The sequence below is a fragment of the Tetrao urogallus genome (assembly GCF_951394365.1).
Source record: "Tetrao urogallus genome assembly, chromosome: 6".
NCBI classification, from domain to species: Eukaryota; Metazoa; Chordata; class Aves; order Galliformes; family Phasianidae; genus Tetrao; species Tetrao urogallus.
In genome coordinates this window covers 36,739,241-36,751,700 of record NC_136819.1, presented here as the reverse complement: position 1 = coordinate 36,751,700, position 12,460 = coordinate 36,739,241, and the positions used below count along the sequence as shown (strand labels likewise).

Genomic DNA, 12,460 nt, shown 5'->3' with positions numbered 1-12,460 from the left:
ACGGGCACGTGTCCTTCCCGCGGATACAGGGGACCAGAGCAGGACGGGCAATGTCTGGCCAGGACAGCCAGCCCTGCTACAGCTTCCTCACTGGGGGCCCTGCTGCGCTGCGCACAGACTCTTCCTGCAAGGATCGCGGCTGCAGTCGGCAGCCATGAAACTCCGCACTCCCCTAGAACCGCATCCACGGCCGCAGCACCAGCCTCCGCACCAAGGCCCGCGATTGGCTGCTGCTCCCGTCCATCATCGCGTGGGGGCGGCCCGCGGTCACGGCCGCACGAGCTGTTCGTCATCGCTGAGCGACGCAGGGCACGTCGCTGGCGGCTGCGGCCAGGGCTGCTGTCATGGCGGCGGCGCCCGGCCTGCCGGAGCTCGGCGACGGCTCTCCGGAGTCCGGGGCCGAGCTGGCGGCCTCGGAGGTGGTGAGCAGCGCCCTGCGCTCCCTGGCCGGGTTGGCGGGGAAGGTGAGTGCGGGGCGGGCGGAGGGGAGGCCCGAGGCCGGGCCGGCTGTGGGCCCGCTCCCGCCGTGCTCGCCCCTTTGGGCGGGCATCTCTGCTTCTCCCTGTCCGCGGGAGTCTTCGGGGATGGGCTTAAAGTATAGGGAGGAAAGGAGCCCACAGTAAGTACGGGAGGCTGTCACGCCTGCAGGTGATAACGGGAGCGGTGGAGTTGTGTGCTCAGAAGTGGCGTTTCTCTTAGGCTGAAACACCTGTTTAGGGATTTAGTGGTGATGAATTATGTAGCAGATAGCGCGGCTGTGGTGGGAGGCCCTTATCAAGAGATGCTTCCAGCAACAACTTAATCATTGCCATAAATAATTTAGAAGTTAACTCGTCTTCCTTTGTGGAAGCGCAGATGTCATTCTGTGGAGGCAATAGAGGCAATTCTTCAGTTAGGCAGCAGTTTATAGTCTGGGGTCAGGCAGTGAACTGGTGTCCTGGGGAGGTAATACAGTCGATATTAGAGTTGCTGCATGCCCTCATGTGGGTTGCAGTAAGTATGGAGCAGAATAAAGGTCTTTGGAAGCACTGGTGTTTGGAGTGTGTTCTTTCTGTGACATCTTAAAGCTGTTTCACTGTGTGCTGTACCATGGGCAGGTTGGGGTTTGGTTATCCTGTCTTAGCTGATGAGATTCTTCTAATTGCTCAGTCAAGGTCATTTCCAGCTGTCGAGTTACATTCTTACCTGCCAGCACTTCTGGTAGACTGATGGTGTTTTAGCAGCTTATCCACTTCAGATATCTATCTTGCACTTTAGACTGATGCTTCTGGTCCCCTTCTCCCTTGAGAATGACCAAGATGAGATGGCTCAATATTTGAACCCGGTCTTCATCTATCACAATTTGTGATCTGTCATAGCAACTTAAGCTACATTTATGCTACCAAGTTGCACTGGAAACAGGAAAAAAAAATATATATATATATATATATATTTACTGGAGCAATGACTTGCAACACAGTGATTAGGAGGACATCTGGAGATAACAACTATTGGAACCAATATGGCAGATCTTGGAACGTTCTTTATGTCTCAAGGGATAATTTGTGTAGTTCATAAAAATAATTTCAAAGAGCTGAAATAACTTTTGTTTCTGCAACTTGCTGTTGAATAGACTCAAGACCTCTAAATCCACGAAGGTTTTGAGGTTATCAAATTATATAATTTATAATCCTTCTTTTTACAGTTCTTACAGGATGTAAAACAGAAAAACAAGTGTGCAGTTTTTGAAACATGTTTGGTTGCAGAAGGAGTTTGTCCTTTACTTAACAGTGTGTGTAAGTTTATCCCTTGCCTCTAGATTCTAAGTCAGAAGGTATTGTTTTTGCGCGTTGCAGCATACCATTGTGTGATACAAATGTGCACATCAACTGATTCATTTCAGAAAAGGGGGCTTAGTAGGCCATTACAGTAGGACACGTATTTTGTCTCTTGTGGTAGTGTACCTCTTTTGTCCTGTCAGTACTCTTTAGTGTAGCATGTATTACTCTCAAAACTTTGGGAAGAAATACTTGCTTCACATAGTGCCCTTTAGATGATTACACAAGCAGAGACATTTTACTTGTAAGGTGAAGTTTTATTCTACTGAATTCTTAATATGTTCTTATGTTTCTGAGGTTCCATAACAATTATTTACTAAAACATTATTTTCCTTGCCTCTTATGCAGAGTAAGTACTAAGTAAGAATAATAATGTTTGTGAAAATTAACTAAAATACATTATATATCTAACTAGATAAAAAACATGATTCAGTTGTTATTTTGTAGTGCATTGGAAAACAATGCAAATCTATTTGTTGTTCCCCTAGGTGTTTATTTTTTTGTCTCTGAGGGTCAGTAGTCTTCCATCTCTTTTACTATGTAACTGATCTGTAATCTAACACTGGATTTAACAAGGCCGTCCTTTGACTAAAGAATGAGGGTTCAGGCTTGTCCTTCTTTACATGTGATGTTATAGTATTGCTTGGTTCCAAAACTGATGTAGAGCAACCTCAGGTTCCACTGCTTTGCCTTCAGTGTAATGAAAGCATTCTTGATTTTTATTTCTGTTTCATAATATGCAGTGCTATGAAACAAGTACACATGCATTTTGTGTTCATGATATTTGATGTTGTTGGAAGACAGTGACTTTTTAGACCATGTGTTCAAGGTCAATCTTATCATTGAAGTGGTACTTTTTGTTTTTAATTTATTTTTTTAATATGATAGGAGTGAGATGTAGGTGTACAAATTCGCTCATGACTTAGGATTCTGCATCCGAAACAGTGCACCTGTAGGTCCTGTTCATTTTAAATCATTTTTTTATCTGTATTTATAATTTGGGAGATTGCTTGGGGATGTTTGGTTGGAAAACAACCTCACTGGCTTGTGAAAATGAAAGTTTTTATCCCTTCAAGATCTTCTCAGAAAAGCTTTAGTGTAACAAATATGACAAAGAGCTATGTGGAAGTACATAATTAATTAGTAATTATTAACAATCAGTTTTGTATTAAAAAGTTAAACTGAATTGTTAGTTCATAGAAGGTACATCATTCCTATAAATGTAACTTCAGGTTCCCTGTGTGTGTTTCTCTTCATTGTTTTGGGAGTTAAGTGCTGCCATTTCTCAGCAAAGGCAATAGGATATGGCAATTGCTATTTTGAATGCTCATGAAGGGAAATAGGGATTTTGAAGTGGCTTGGCAGTGATGCTCTGTAGTTCAGAGTTTGTTTAACTGGAAGATTTTGTAAAGACTTTAACAGTATTCTTTTTGATATAAAGCCTGCTTTGAATTAACAAGTACAGATGGCACAGTATCAAGACTCTGGTCATACAGCCTTGCACATTTAATTCACACACACATGTATGTACAGGAGAATGCCATTCTGGGTGGGTGTTTCTTCTTGCTGCTGGTTCTGTTATCTGTTAAAGGAAATATTTGTGTGATTAGCATGAGCAGTATGCTCAAGTACAGTGGTTAACTGCATAGAGAATATACCAAAGTTCAAATTAATACAGTGAAAGTGTGTTTAGATAGTTAGAATTTTCTAAATTTTGAACATGTTCTCCTAATACTAGCTTACTTTGAAAGCAATGCCTATTTGAATTGTAATTAATGTCAAACCTATTCTGTATCCCCACATAAAGGTGGGATCTGCATGAGATTGAGTGGAATTGTTGTCCTGTAGGTTTCCTGTATGCTTTTCTGACATTAACATGGCATAATGTACTGTTTTTTTGCGGTGTTCGTTCTTGCCTGTGGAAGCTTAACCTTGGAGATGATGTCGTGAAAGTTGTAATCGACTGGAGCAAGCTTCAGAGCACATCAACACTTCAGCCAACATTGCTCTTTAGTGCACTTCAGCAGCATATTTTATGTTTGCAGGTAAATATTTCATTGGACACCTTCAACTTGACTAAAGTGGTCAACAACTGAATGTAGCCACACTACCTAGACTGAAAAATTGTAGTTGTTTGATCTTACTGCTATGTTCAGCAAAAATGGGTTAACGAGTATTATACACTTGAAATCCTGGTATGCTTCGTAGGTACCTGCACTTACAGATTTTTCGTATTAATGGTGGGAATAGCCACTGTAGGTGAGCAGGCTGCATAAATGCAGCCTCATTGATTTCTAGACTTGCATTGTAAATGTGATACATTTCCATCTATGGTGGGTTATAATTAAGCAATAAGACACGGCAGGTGTGTGTCATGCTATGATAATGATTCCATGCGTTGGGTGAGTTTTGAGGCTCATGGAGTGCTTTCAGTGGTTCAAGAAGTGGCATTATCCCAGCATGACACATCCTGGAGTGTCTTACTGCAATTAAATATATTTTCAGCGTAGGTTTTTTGTTTTTTTCTAAAGAGTAATTTCTTTGACATTAATGTCTCATCCTGCCAAGTAGCCAGTCACTATTGCTGTCATTTCTTTTAGCTATGTGAAACTTTGCAACCCTGTCAAAAGTAGCTATAATTTAGTTCCATGGTGGTATCAGCTGGTATCTGAATAGAGTTCTGACTTTGATAGCTGATATGTAAAAGATGGGAATTTGAATATCCATTTTCCCTTCAGTTAGTCAACAATTATTTCAAGAGTGCAGTTCTGAGAGAGTGAAAAATAAATAAAATTTCTGTATTTGCTTGTCTACACGTATAGGAAAATCCCTTTGTGTTTCTCAGATAAGCAAAATCTTTCTCAGCAAAAATCAGGTGGTATTTAAAAGAAATAAATCTGAATTTCTGGAGGGAAAACAGAGAAGTAAATTTAGATTGGATGAAACTGGTAAAAACAAAAATGAGGACGTGTGGCTTATATATAGATGTATGTACACCATGGTTCTGCTTTTATTTTGCTGCTAGAAATGTTATTGCGCCATTCTGTCATTTAATTTCATGACCTAAGTAGATAATCAGCCATGTCAAGAAAAGCGTGTGTTGTGGATAATACCTATATATTTCGTATCTGTGTTCTCTCATTCACTTGGGCAACTGCAGTTTCAAGTGGAGAATGTAGTGCTCTGGTGATAAAGTAAAGGCTGTACAGTGTGAAAGCACTGGTTTTCGTGTTAAGAAGGAAGGGTACTGAGCCTTACAGTTCTGAGTAGGCATTTGAATGACATGGTTGTTAAGTGGCACTGATGCCAATGATTGAAGCTTTTGATTTAGCTGCTAACACAAGAGTAACAGATTTTTGTCAGAAATTTGGGAGTTTTCCTGTACAAATATCTGAAAGACACAGGTCAAAAAGACCAAAGTCATAGCATGTGCAGTGTTTGGAATGACAGATTTTTAATTTTTTTTTAATTACCATCCTCTGTCAGAAGCAAATGTTGCATTTCCTAAAATAATTTCGATCAGTCTTTTTTAGAACTTTTAGTAATACTTGGCCTTTTTTGTTTGTCACCCCCCCCCTTCCCCTTTAACCCTAATGTACTGTTTTCTTTGTTCAGCCTCTTTTAGAAAAGCTCCAGTCATTGATTAAAGAGGAAAGTGTAGGTCACGCTGAACCTGCAGGTAAAACAGAAGACCAAAGTTGTGAAACAAGTTTAAATGTTTATGATAATAACTCTCAGACTGAAGAGAAGTATGCAAGTTATGACTTGGGAGATCTGAAGGATGCTCATTCTAATTTTGATCCAGAGGTGGTCCAAATAAAAGCTGGAAAAGCAGAAGTAAGTGATTTCCCTAAATTAGAAAAAAGAAAGGTCTTTTTCTTTCTAAATTTTACATTTAAAGAATGAAATAGATATATCCCATCATGTTTGTTACCTACAGATTGACAGGCGGATATCAGCCTTCATCAAGAGGAAACAAGCTGAGATCAATGAAAATAATGTCAGGGAGTTTTGCAATGTTATTGATTGTAATCAAGGTAACTGGCTAGCCAGACTTTAATCTTCATAGCAATTTAAGTTTATTGCTTTTTTTCTTCTTAATTTAAAAAAAAAAAAAGTATTTTTCAAAGGCACTATTTTATATGTAAAATACAACTTTATTTTAAGAGTAACTTTAAAAAAAAAAAGTTAAGAATATACACGTGCTCTGCAGATGTTGCCAGACAGATTAAGGAAAAAAAAAAAAAAGGAAATGGTTAATGGATTCTGCAGGAAAGCTTACAGCTCTTACTGCGACCAGATGAGTTCTGTAGCTGTTGTTCTCAATGTTTTAGCTAGATATTCCTTCCAAAGTTAACAGAACTGCAATTCATGTATGTCTTGAGAATTGCATATTTCAAATTGAAGTTAATACTGGCTGAATTACAAAGAAATACATCTGTAATCAATTTTAATTATGAACTACTTAGAATTGCTATTTTATTTCAAAATAATCATGCTATTGCTATTTTTAATATACCACCTGGCACAACTGACTACTTCCGTAAGCAGTCTTAAATCCATCTGGTGGACTGGATCCCACTTGCACAATTAGTGCCCATGTAACCAGCAAAGACACTTTTATATACAGAAGTAGTGAAAGAGACATAGATTTTGCAATGTAACTATGAACCCCCATGTGTGTTGTCTCTGTGAAGTACTTCATGCTGTTAGAGATCAAAGCTTTTTTTTCCATAAGTTTCACAGAGAATCTATGTAGAAGACACTAGCTGGCAAAATACTGTTTCATAAAATTTAAGTTACTGTCATTTCTTCAGTAACTTAAAGTCTTTCTTTTTGCTCAGCCATAATAAAATACTTGTAGAGCTTTGGTGTATTTATATTTAAATAGAAACATTAGAGTAAACTGAATTGGCTTGGACTTCAGGTTTTATGTCTAAGCAAATTAAAGCAGCCACAGGCATCAGAGTAAATGCAGGAAGGTGAAAAAAGGATGCTGATCAGTAAACCAGACCAGGTTAAAAATAGGGGGAAAAAAAAAAAAAAAAAAGCAGTTTTAAGAAAGGAAATAGAAGTAAAACAGCACTGGTGTGCAAGGAAGAAACTTCTGTACAGGAAGAAATAAATGACACAACAACACAATGAAAAGTAAAAATTAAAAAAAGAAATAGATTAGAAGAAATTGATCCTGATCCAGTAACCTTGTGTATGTGTGTGCCTGTGTTCATGGAGGTGACTTAGCCAGGTGAAACCAATCAGTCCATGCAAGTGCATGAAATTAGGTATGAGCATGTTTTCATAGGATGAATAATGTCTGATGCTTTTGTTGTTGGAAAAACTTTAATTAGATCAGATTGGCTTAAAAACTGGTTAGAATATTTTAAATTGTAAATACATAATTAGGGCCTCACTTTTTTGTTTTGTTTTGTTTTGTTTTTGTTTGTTATCACTATTTATTTAGAAAATAGCTGTGCCAGAACAGATGCTGTTTTCACACCCTATCCTGGATTTAAAAGCCATATAAAGGGTAAGCAACTCTTTTAATGTCCATTTATTAAGAAAGTTAAGATAAGGCAGTACTCACAAATTTTGGCTTTGACTCTTTTTACAGAGTTCTTAGAAGTAGAAACTTAACAAAGTGATTTATGACTCTAACAAATACTTTAAATCTTCTCTTACCTCTTCAAGTTTTCTTTTTTTATCCCACAATTTCGTCAGTAGGCTATTGGTTATGCCCTGAATACCAAATCCTTTGATGAGTAGCCTATTGTCATTGCCTGAAAGCAAAAATGAAAAACATAAAGCAGGACAGAGAAACTGAGCAATTCGTAGCTTTTCTTCTAAGGTAAGGCCATCAGTCCAGTTAAGGAATTGATTAATTTAAAATAGAAGATAATTTTATTTAATCTCAATGTAGTTTCATCAAATTAGAAAATAATCCAGAGGCGCAGTGGAAGTTTTAAGAGAGACATAGGAATTTGAGGAACAAAGTTACCACTGCACTATTTTTTGCAAAGGATTGAATGGTGTAGAAGTTATTGTACAGCAAACATTATGTATGAAAGGTTGCTTGAACACAGGTTACTCTGTGATTAAAACAGTCAAAATCCAAGAATGGAAGTAACCTTTTGTTCCATTTTTAAAGAAACTGCTCTGAAGCACAATGCTGGTTGTAAGCATTAAGGGGTCTGGTCAGTTGAGGTAGAGGGAGAAGTAAATTTGAGTCAAGAATAATATTTGACTATAAACCTTCTTCAGCAGTTACTTTTTTAAATTCCAGCACTAATTTTTAACTTGAATTGTAGCTTTGTGTGGGGAAAAAAAGGTTACACTTCAAGTAACTGAAACCTGAACAGTATCCGAAAGTTTAATGACACAGAGAAAAGAACTGGGAAGCAAAAATGTAACTTGGCCATTCCAACCTACAGTATGTGGTGTCTGTGTGCTGCAGTGTTTATAGTCACCAGTGTAGTCTTTAATTCTGCAGTACCCTGCAGCAATCCTATTTGAAGGGATGTGAGAGGTTACCCCAATTAAAGAGAAGTGACCAAAGTCTTTTGATGAAGATGCAGTTCAACGGGGGTGAAAGATGAAGCAGGTGAACATTCAGTAAGGCTGCTAGCTGGGTAACAAAAATTGGGGAGAACTTCCTGAGATTTATAGTCGTTCATGTAATTGTGTCTTCCCTTGTAATTGTGTCTTCCAATGTATTTATGTTTCTTCTTGTAATATTAGGTCTCCCTCTTCTTTGCATTCACAACAGCTCACACGTGCAGCTCCTATCCGGATATCTATTTTTCTGTTGTTTATCTGCAGCTGATGATATGAATGTGATTATTTTTTCTTCCTTCGCAAATGTAGGGTGCTAGGTTTTTATTTACTTTTGTTACTGATATATTTAAAAATAAGGACTTGCACTGAACTTTTGATCTCGGTGTTTGTGAGACCCTTCAAATACAAGATTAGTGAAATAGATTCAACACACAGCTTTTCAGGTTTTAGTAATGTTAATTATTTAATGGTTTTTTTTTTTTGAATTACACTTACTGATATGTTTCATGTGCATGTGTGTTAAATTTGTGTTCTCTTTACTTAGTTTCTAGGGTAGTAAATACATACGGGCCTCAGACTAGATCTGAAGGAACACATGGGTCCAACCATAAAGCTGGTGTACCTGTTCGTGATTGTGGAAACCAAGCTGTTGAGGAGAGATTGCAGAACATTGAAGCACACTTACGGTTACAAACAGGTTTGTACCATGTTGAAGTTTTGAAATAGATGTGCGAGTTTGTGCTACAGTTATCATTCCTGTAGTAAAACTGGGCAAGTCAGTAAGTGCTGTGACAGTAAAAACAGTAGGCTACATACATTAAAGAGTTCTGTCACTCAAATACTGTAGTCTTAATATTTTGGACCATATGCCCAAAATGAAATCTAAATTTGTGCCCAAATTAGGATGCTGAGTTGATAAATACGCATGTCCTGGTCCGGTCTAGGTTGTCATTCTAATTGGAATACCCACAGGGATAAACTGTGATTTTGTAGAATACTACTTAGCATACATTATGTGCATTGTAAGGGTGATTTTTTTTGCTCACTTCCAGTCTTATGTGGGAAAGCAAGCCCAAGCTGCTTTAGTACAGCTGCCAACAGCAAGTGGCAGGTTGATGGGTTTGTTTGTTTGTTTTTAATGGTCTGTTATTCCATTCACTACACACATTTCCCACTCCTGTTTCTCCCATTCGTGACCAGGTAAGTGCTGTTCTTTGTCAAGCACAACTTATGCCTGTCCTTCAGTCTTGATACTCTGTAGGTAGGCTCCCTTAAAGACAGTCTTGCATAGCAGTGCTGAATTTGTGTATTGTTTGCCATCCAGTGTGCTTCCTCTTGCTGTCAATTCTTAAGTGGTAACATTTGGTGTTTGACTGTATTTTAAGAGTGATTATTTTTTGTTACAGGGACATTTTCAGATATATGCTCAACTTTGTGTATGAAGTTGTCTATTGCCTTCACAGATTACAGTGGCTTATCAACCATATTTTACTGTGATTTATATTAATTGCCCTTCCCTTTCATTTTCCCTCCAGCTTGTTAACTTTCAGGTGCTGGTTGCTAGCTGGACTCAAAGAATGAAAAACTTGCCACCTATAATTTAAAATGTCATTTAAGTGTTTTTCCTGATGTTTCTCTGTTTGTATCGGTGTACTTAGGTGGTCCTGTACCAAGAGACATTTATCAGAGAATTAAGAAGCTTGAAGATAAAATTCTTGAGCTGGAAGGACTGTCTCCTGAATACTTTCAATCTATAGTAAGAATTTTTTCTCAACTTATATGTACTTAAGTAGTTGTTTTTTGATGGACAAAAATGAAATAGGTGAGAGTGCATTTGGGAGGAAAGAAAGCGATGGTGGCAAGATTAGTATTGTGGACTAATTGCCTTTTTTTTCTCCCAGAGATTTGCATAAACACTTGTGTGGATACAGGAAAATCTTAAAAATATTGGGAGTCTCAAGAGCTGGATATTGATCTTTGTTTTTACTGAAGGAAGCTCCAGTTAAATTGCTGGTAAACATGTTAGCTGCCAAGCACAGAGAAGCTTTGACAGCTTCTGACTGCTTTCCTGTAGTTTTTTTTCATGATCTAAAGTACACTTAATATAAAAAGATTTATTTAATCTTTGGAATGGCAGTTAGTGTTCTTTCTGTACTTTTAAGACACTTGTCAACATTGTTATAGACACTGTAGATTTCAGAATTACCTGCAGTAACAGCCTCTGTCAGAGTAACATTAAGTCTGTTTTGATTATGTCTTTTCTTTAGAGCTGTTCTGGCAAGAGGAGAAAGGTTCAACCTCCTCATGTAAGTGTTATTAATTTTTACTTACTTCCAGTTTAGAATGTTTTGAGAAAGAGAAGTAAACAGAAGTTCTACCAAGCAAATATCTGACTTCTCAAAAATAGCTGTATCAGTATGGGTAGTTTGCTGCCAAAGAAAGGCAAGAAAGAAAGGAGAAATTTTAATAGTATGTCAAAATGAAATGAGTCTTCTATAAGTTTGTACTAGATTGGGTGTATTAGTGTTTTCACTGGTTAAAAACTAATAAATTAACTCTGTGATAGATACTAACTAGGCTGGAAATAACAAGCAGTTTGTAAATTCTGTTCAGCTTCTTTGTAACATCTTCTGATTTGTTTGGTTTTTTTAATTATTTTATTAGTTTATGAAGCAATGATAAAAGTGGAGATGGTAGACTCAGCAAGAGTTCTGGAGAAAAACCTGACTTTATAGAGGATATGAGCTTAAGTCAGTGAGAATTGCTGTTTTTGCAACACTGTCACATCAGATACTAGATTAATACATGATCAAATTTCTCCTTAATCTAAGGGAGACCAGAGCTGGCACACAGTCTGCCACTCATCATCACAGGCAGAAGACACCTTGAAGACAGGTGACCAAGAGAGCACTTAGAAAGGGATGTGGGCCATATAAGCCTTGAGGAACTAAGCGTATTCACACACACACAAAAGCTTTAGTGTGTGTAGGGGAACTGTTAGGTAATGGCTTAAACTGGTGAAAGAGCATGGCTGGCCTAGGAATCACAGGCAATGTTTGCACTTTTGCTTCCTGTGTGACCAGAAGGGGTGGACCCAGGATGGAGCCACCCTGGGCTCCTACAAGGGCCAGCCCCTGAAGGGAGAGCTTCTCTTGGACCTAAGGCTGCTTCCTGAGGAGTACTGAGTAGTCAGAGAGCCTCTTCACCAGTTGAATGAGTTCAACTCTTCTTTCTGTGCATGTCTGTTGGACTGCTTGCATATACTTTGCCTGGTATTGCCAACAATCTGTCAGAAGCAGTTTTGCTTCGTGAGCAGAACAGTGTGAAAAATCTTTATAAAATGAGAAATGACTACTTGTTCTTATTTAAGAAGACGAAAAAAGAAAAAACAGCTGTCAGGTTACATCAGTTCAGAGGAGGTTGATGCTGGACAATAAGATAAAAACCCTTCAGTTGTAAAGCTGAGCTCTGTGAGCCTCAAGGTAGTCTTGTCCAGTTTTACCATCAAAAGATTTTTGTGTCGCTTTCTTTTGTCATCAGAGTAAACAAGCATCTAATGCAAGTAGCATGAATATATTGATGCGTGATCGATACTGTAAGTTTTTTCTAACTTTACATTCTTCCCTGTCAAGATTAAATTGTCACAGATGAGTCAGACAATTCTGCAAAAGTTCTTTTGTCATCAGGTGCAATATGAAGTGATCACCAGTATCTAGTACTAGGCTACTCTTCTAGCAGTTAGAAGATGTAAATGCGGTTTTTATTTTGATCTTCTAGCAGAACTATTCGTTGGCGGAACTTGATGAAAAGATCAATGCTATAAAACAAGCACTACTGAGGAAAACAAAGGAAAGCAAGTCCAGGGAAGCTGAGCAACTTCTTGGATAATTAAGAAGTCTTCAGAATCTCATCGTGTTTCATACCTCGCCAAGCCATAGACCAAGTGGTGTTCATAAAAAATGACTTCAGCAGTGAAAATAAAGCATACGTGTATAAGCTCCTTTTGGATATTTTTGAAAGCTTGCTTTCTGAAGAACTCATTTAAAAACATTCTTATGAAAGAAATAGTTACTTTGAAATGAAGAATGCTT

The 12,460-nt window shown here is 38.1% G+C and overlaps 1 protein-coding gene across 1 annotated transcript; it reads left to right on the top strand.

Annotated features, from left to right (window-relative positions):
- Nucleotides 1-299: 299 nt before the first annotated feature.
- Nucleotides 300-12,257, top strand: MBIP (MAP3K12 binding inhibitory protein 1; the record flags this gene model as incomplete). The annotated part of the gene is made up of 9 exons (XM_079537462.1): nucleotides 300-464; nucleotides 3,743-3,862; nucleotides 5,433-5,654; nucleotides 5,758-5,854; nucleotides 7,279-7,344; nucleotides 8,914-9,066; nucleotides 10,028-10,125; nucleotides 10,637-10,675; nucleotides 12,147-12,257. Coding segments are annotated over 9 exons (1,071 nt in total), but the record flags the coding sequence as incomplete, so codon positions are not given.
- Nucleotides 12,258-12,460: the final 203 nt, after the last annotated feature.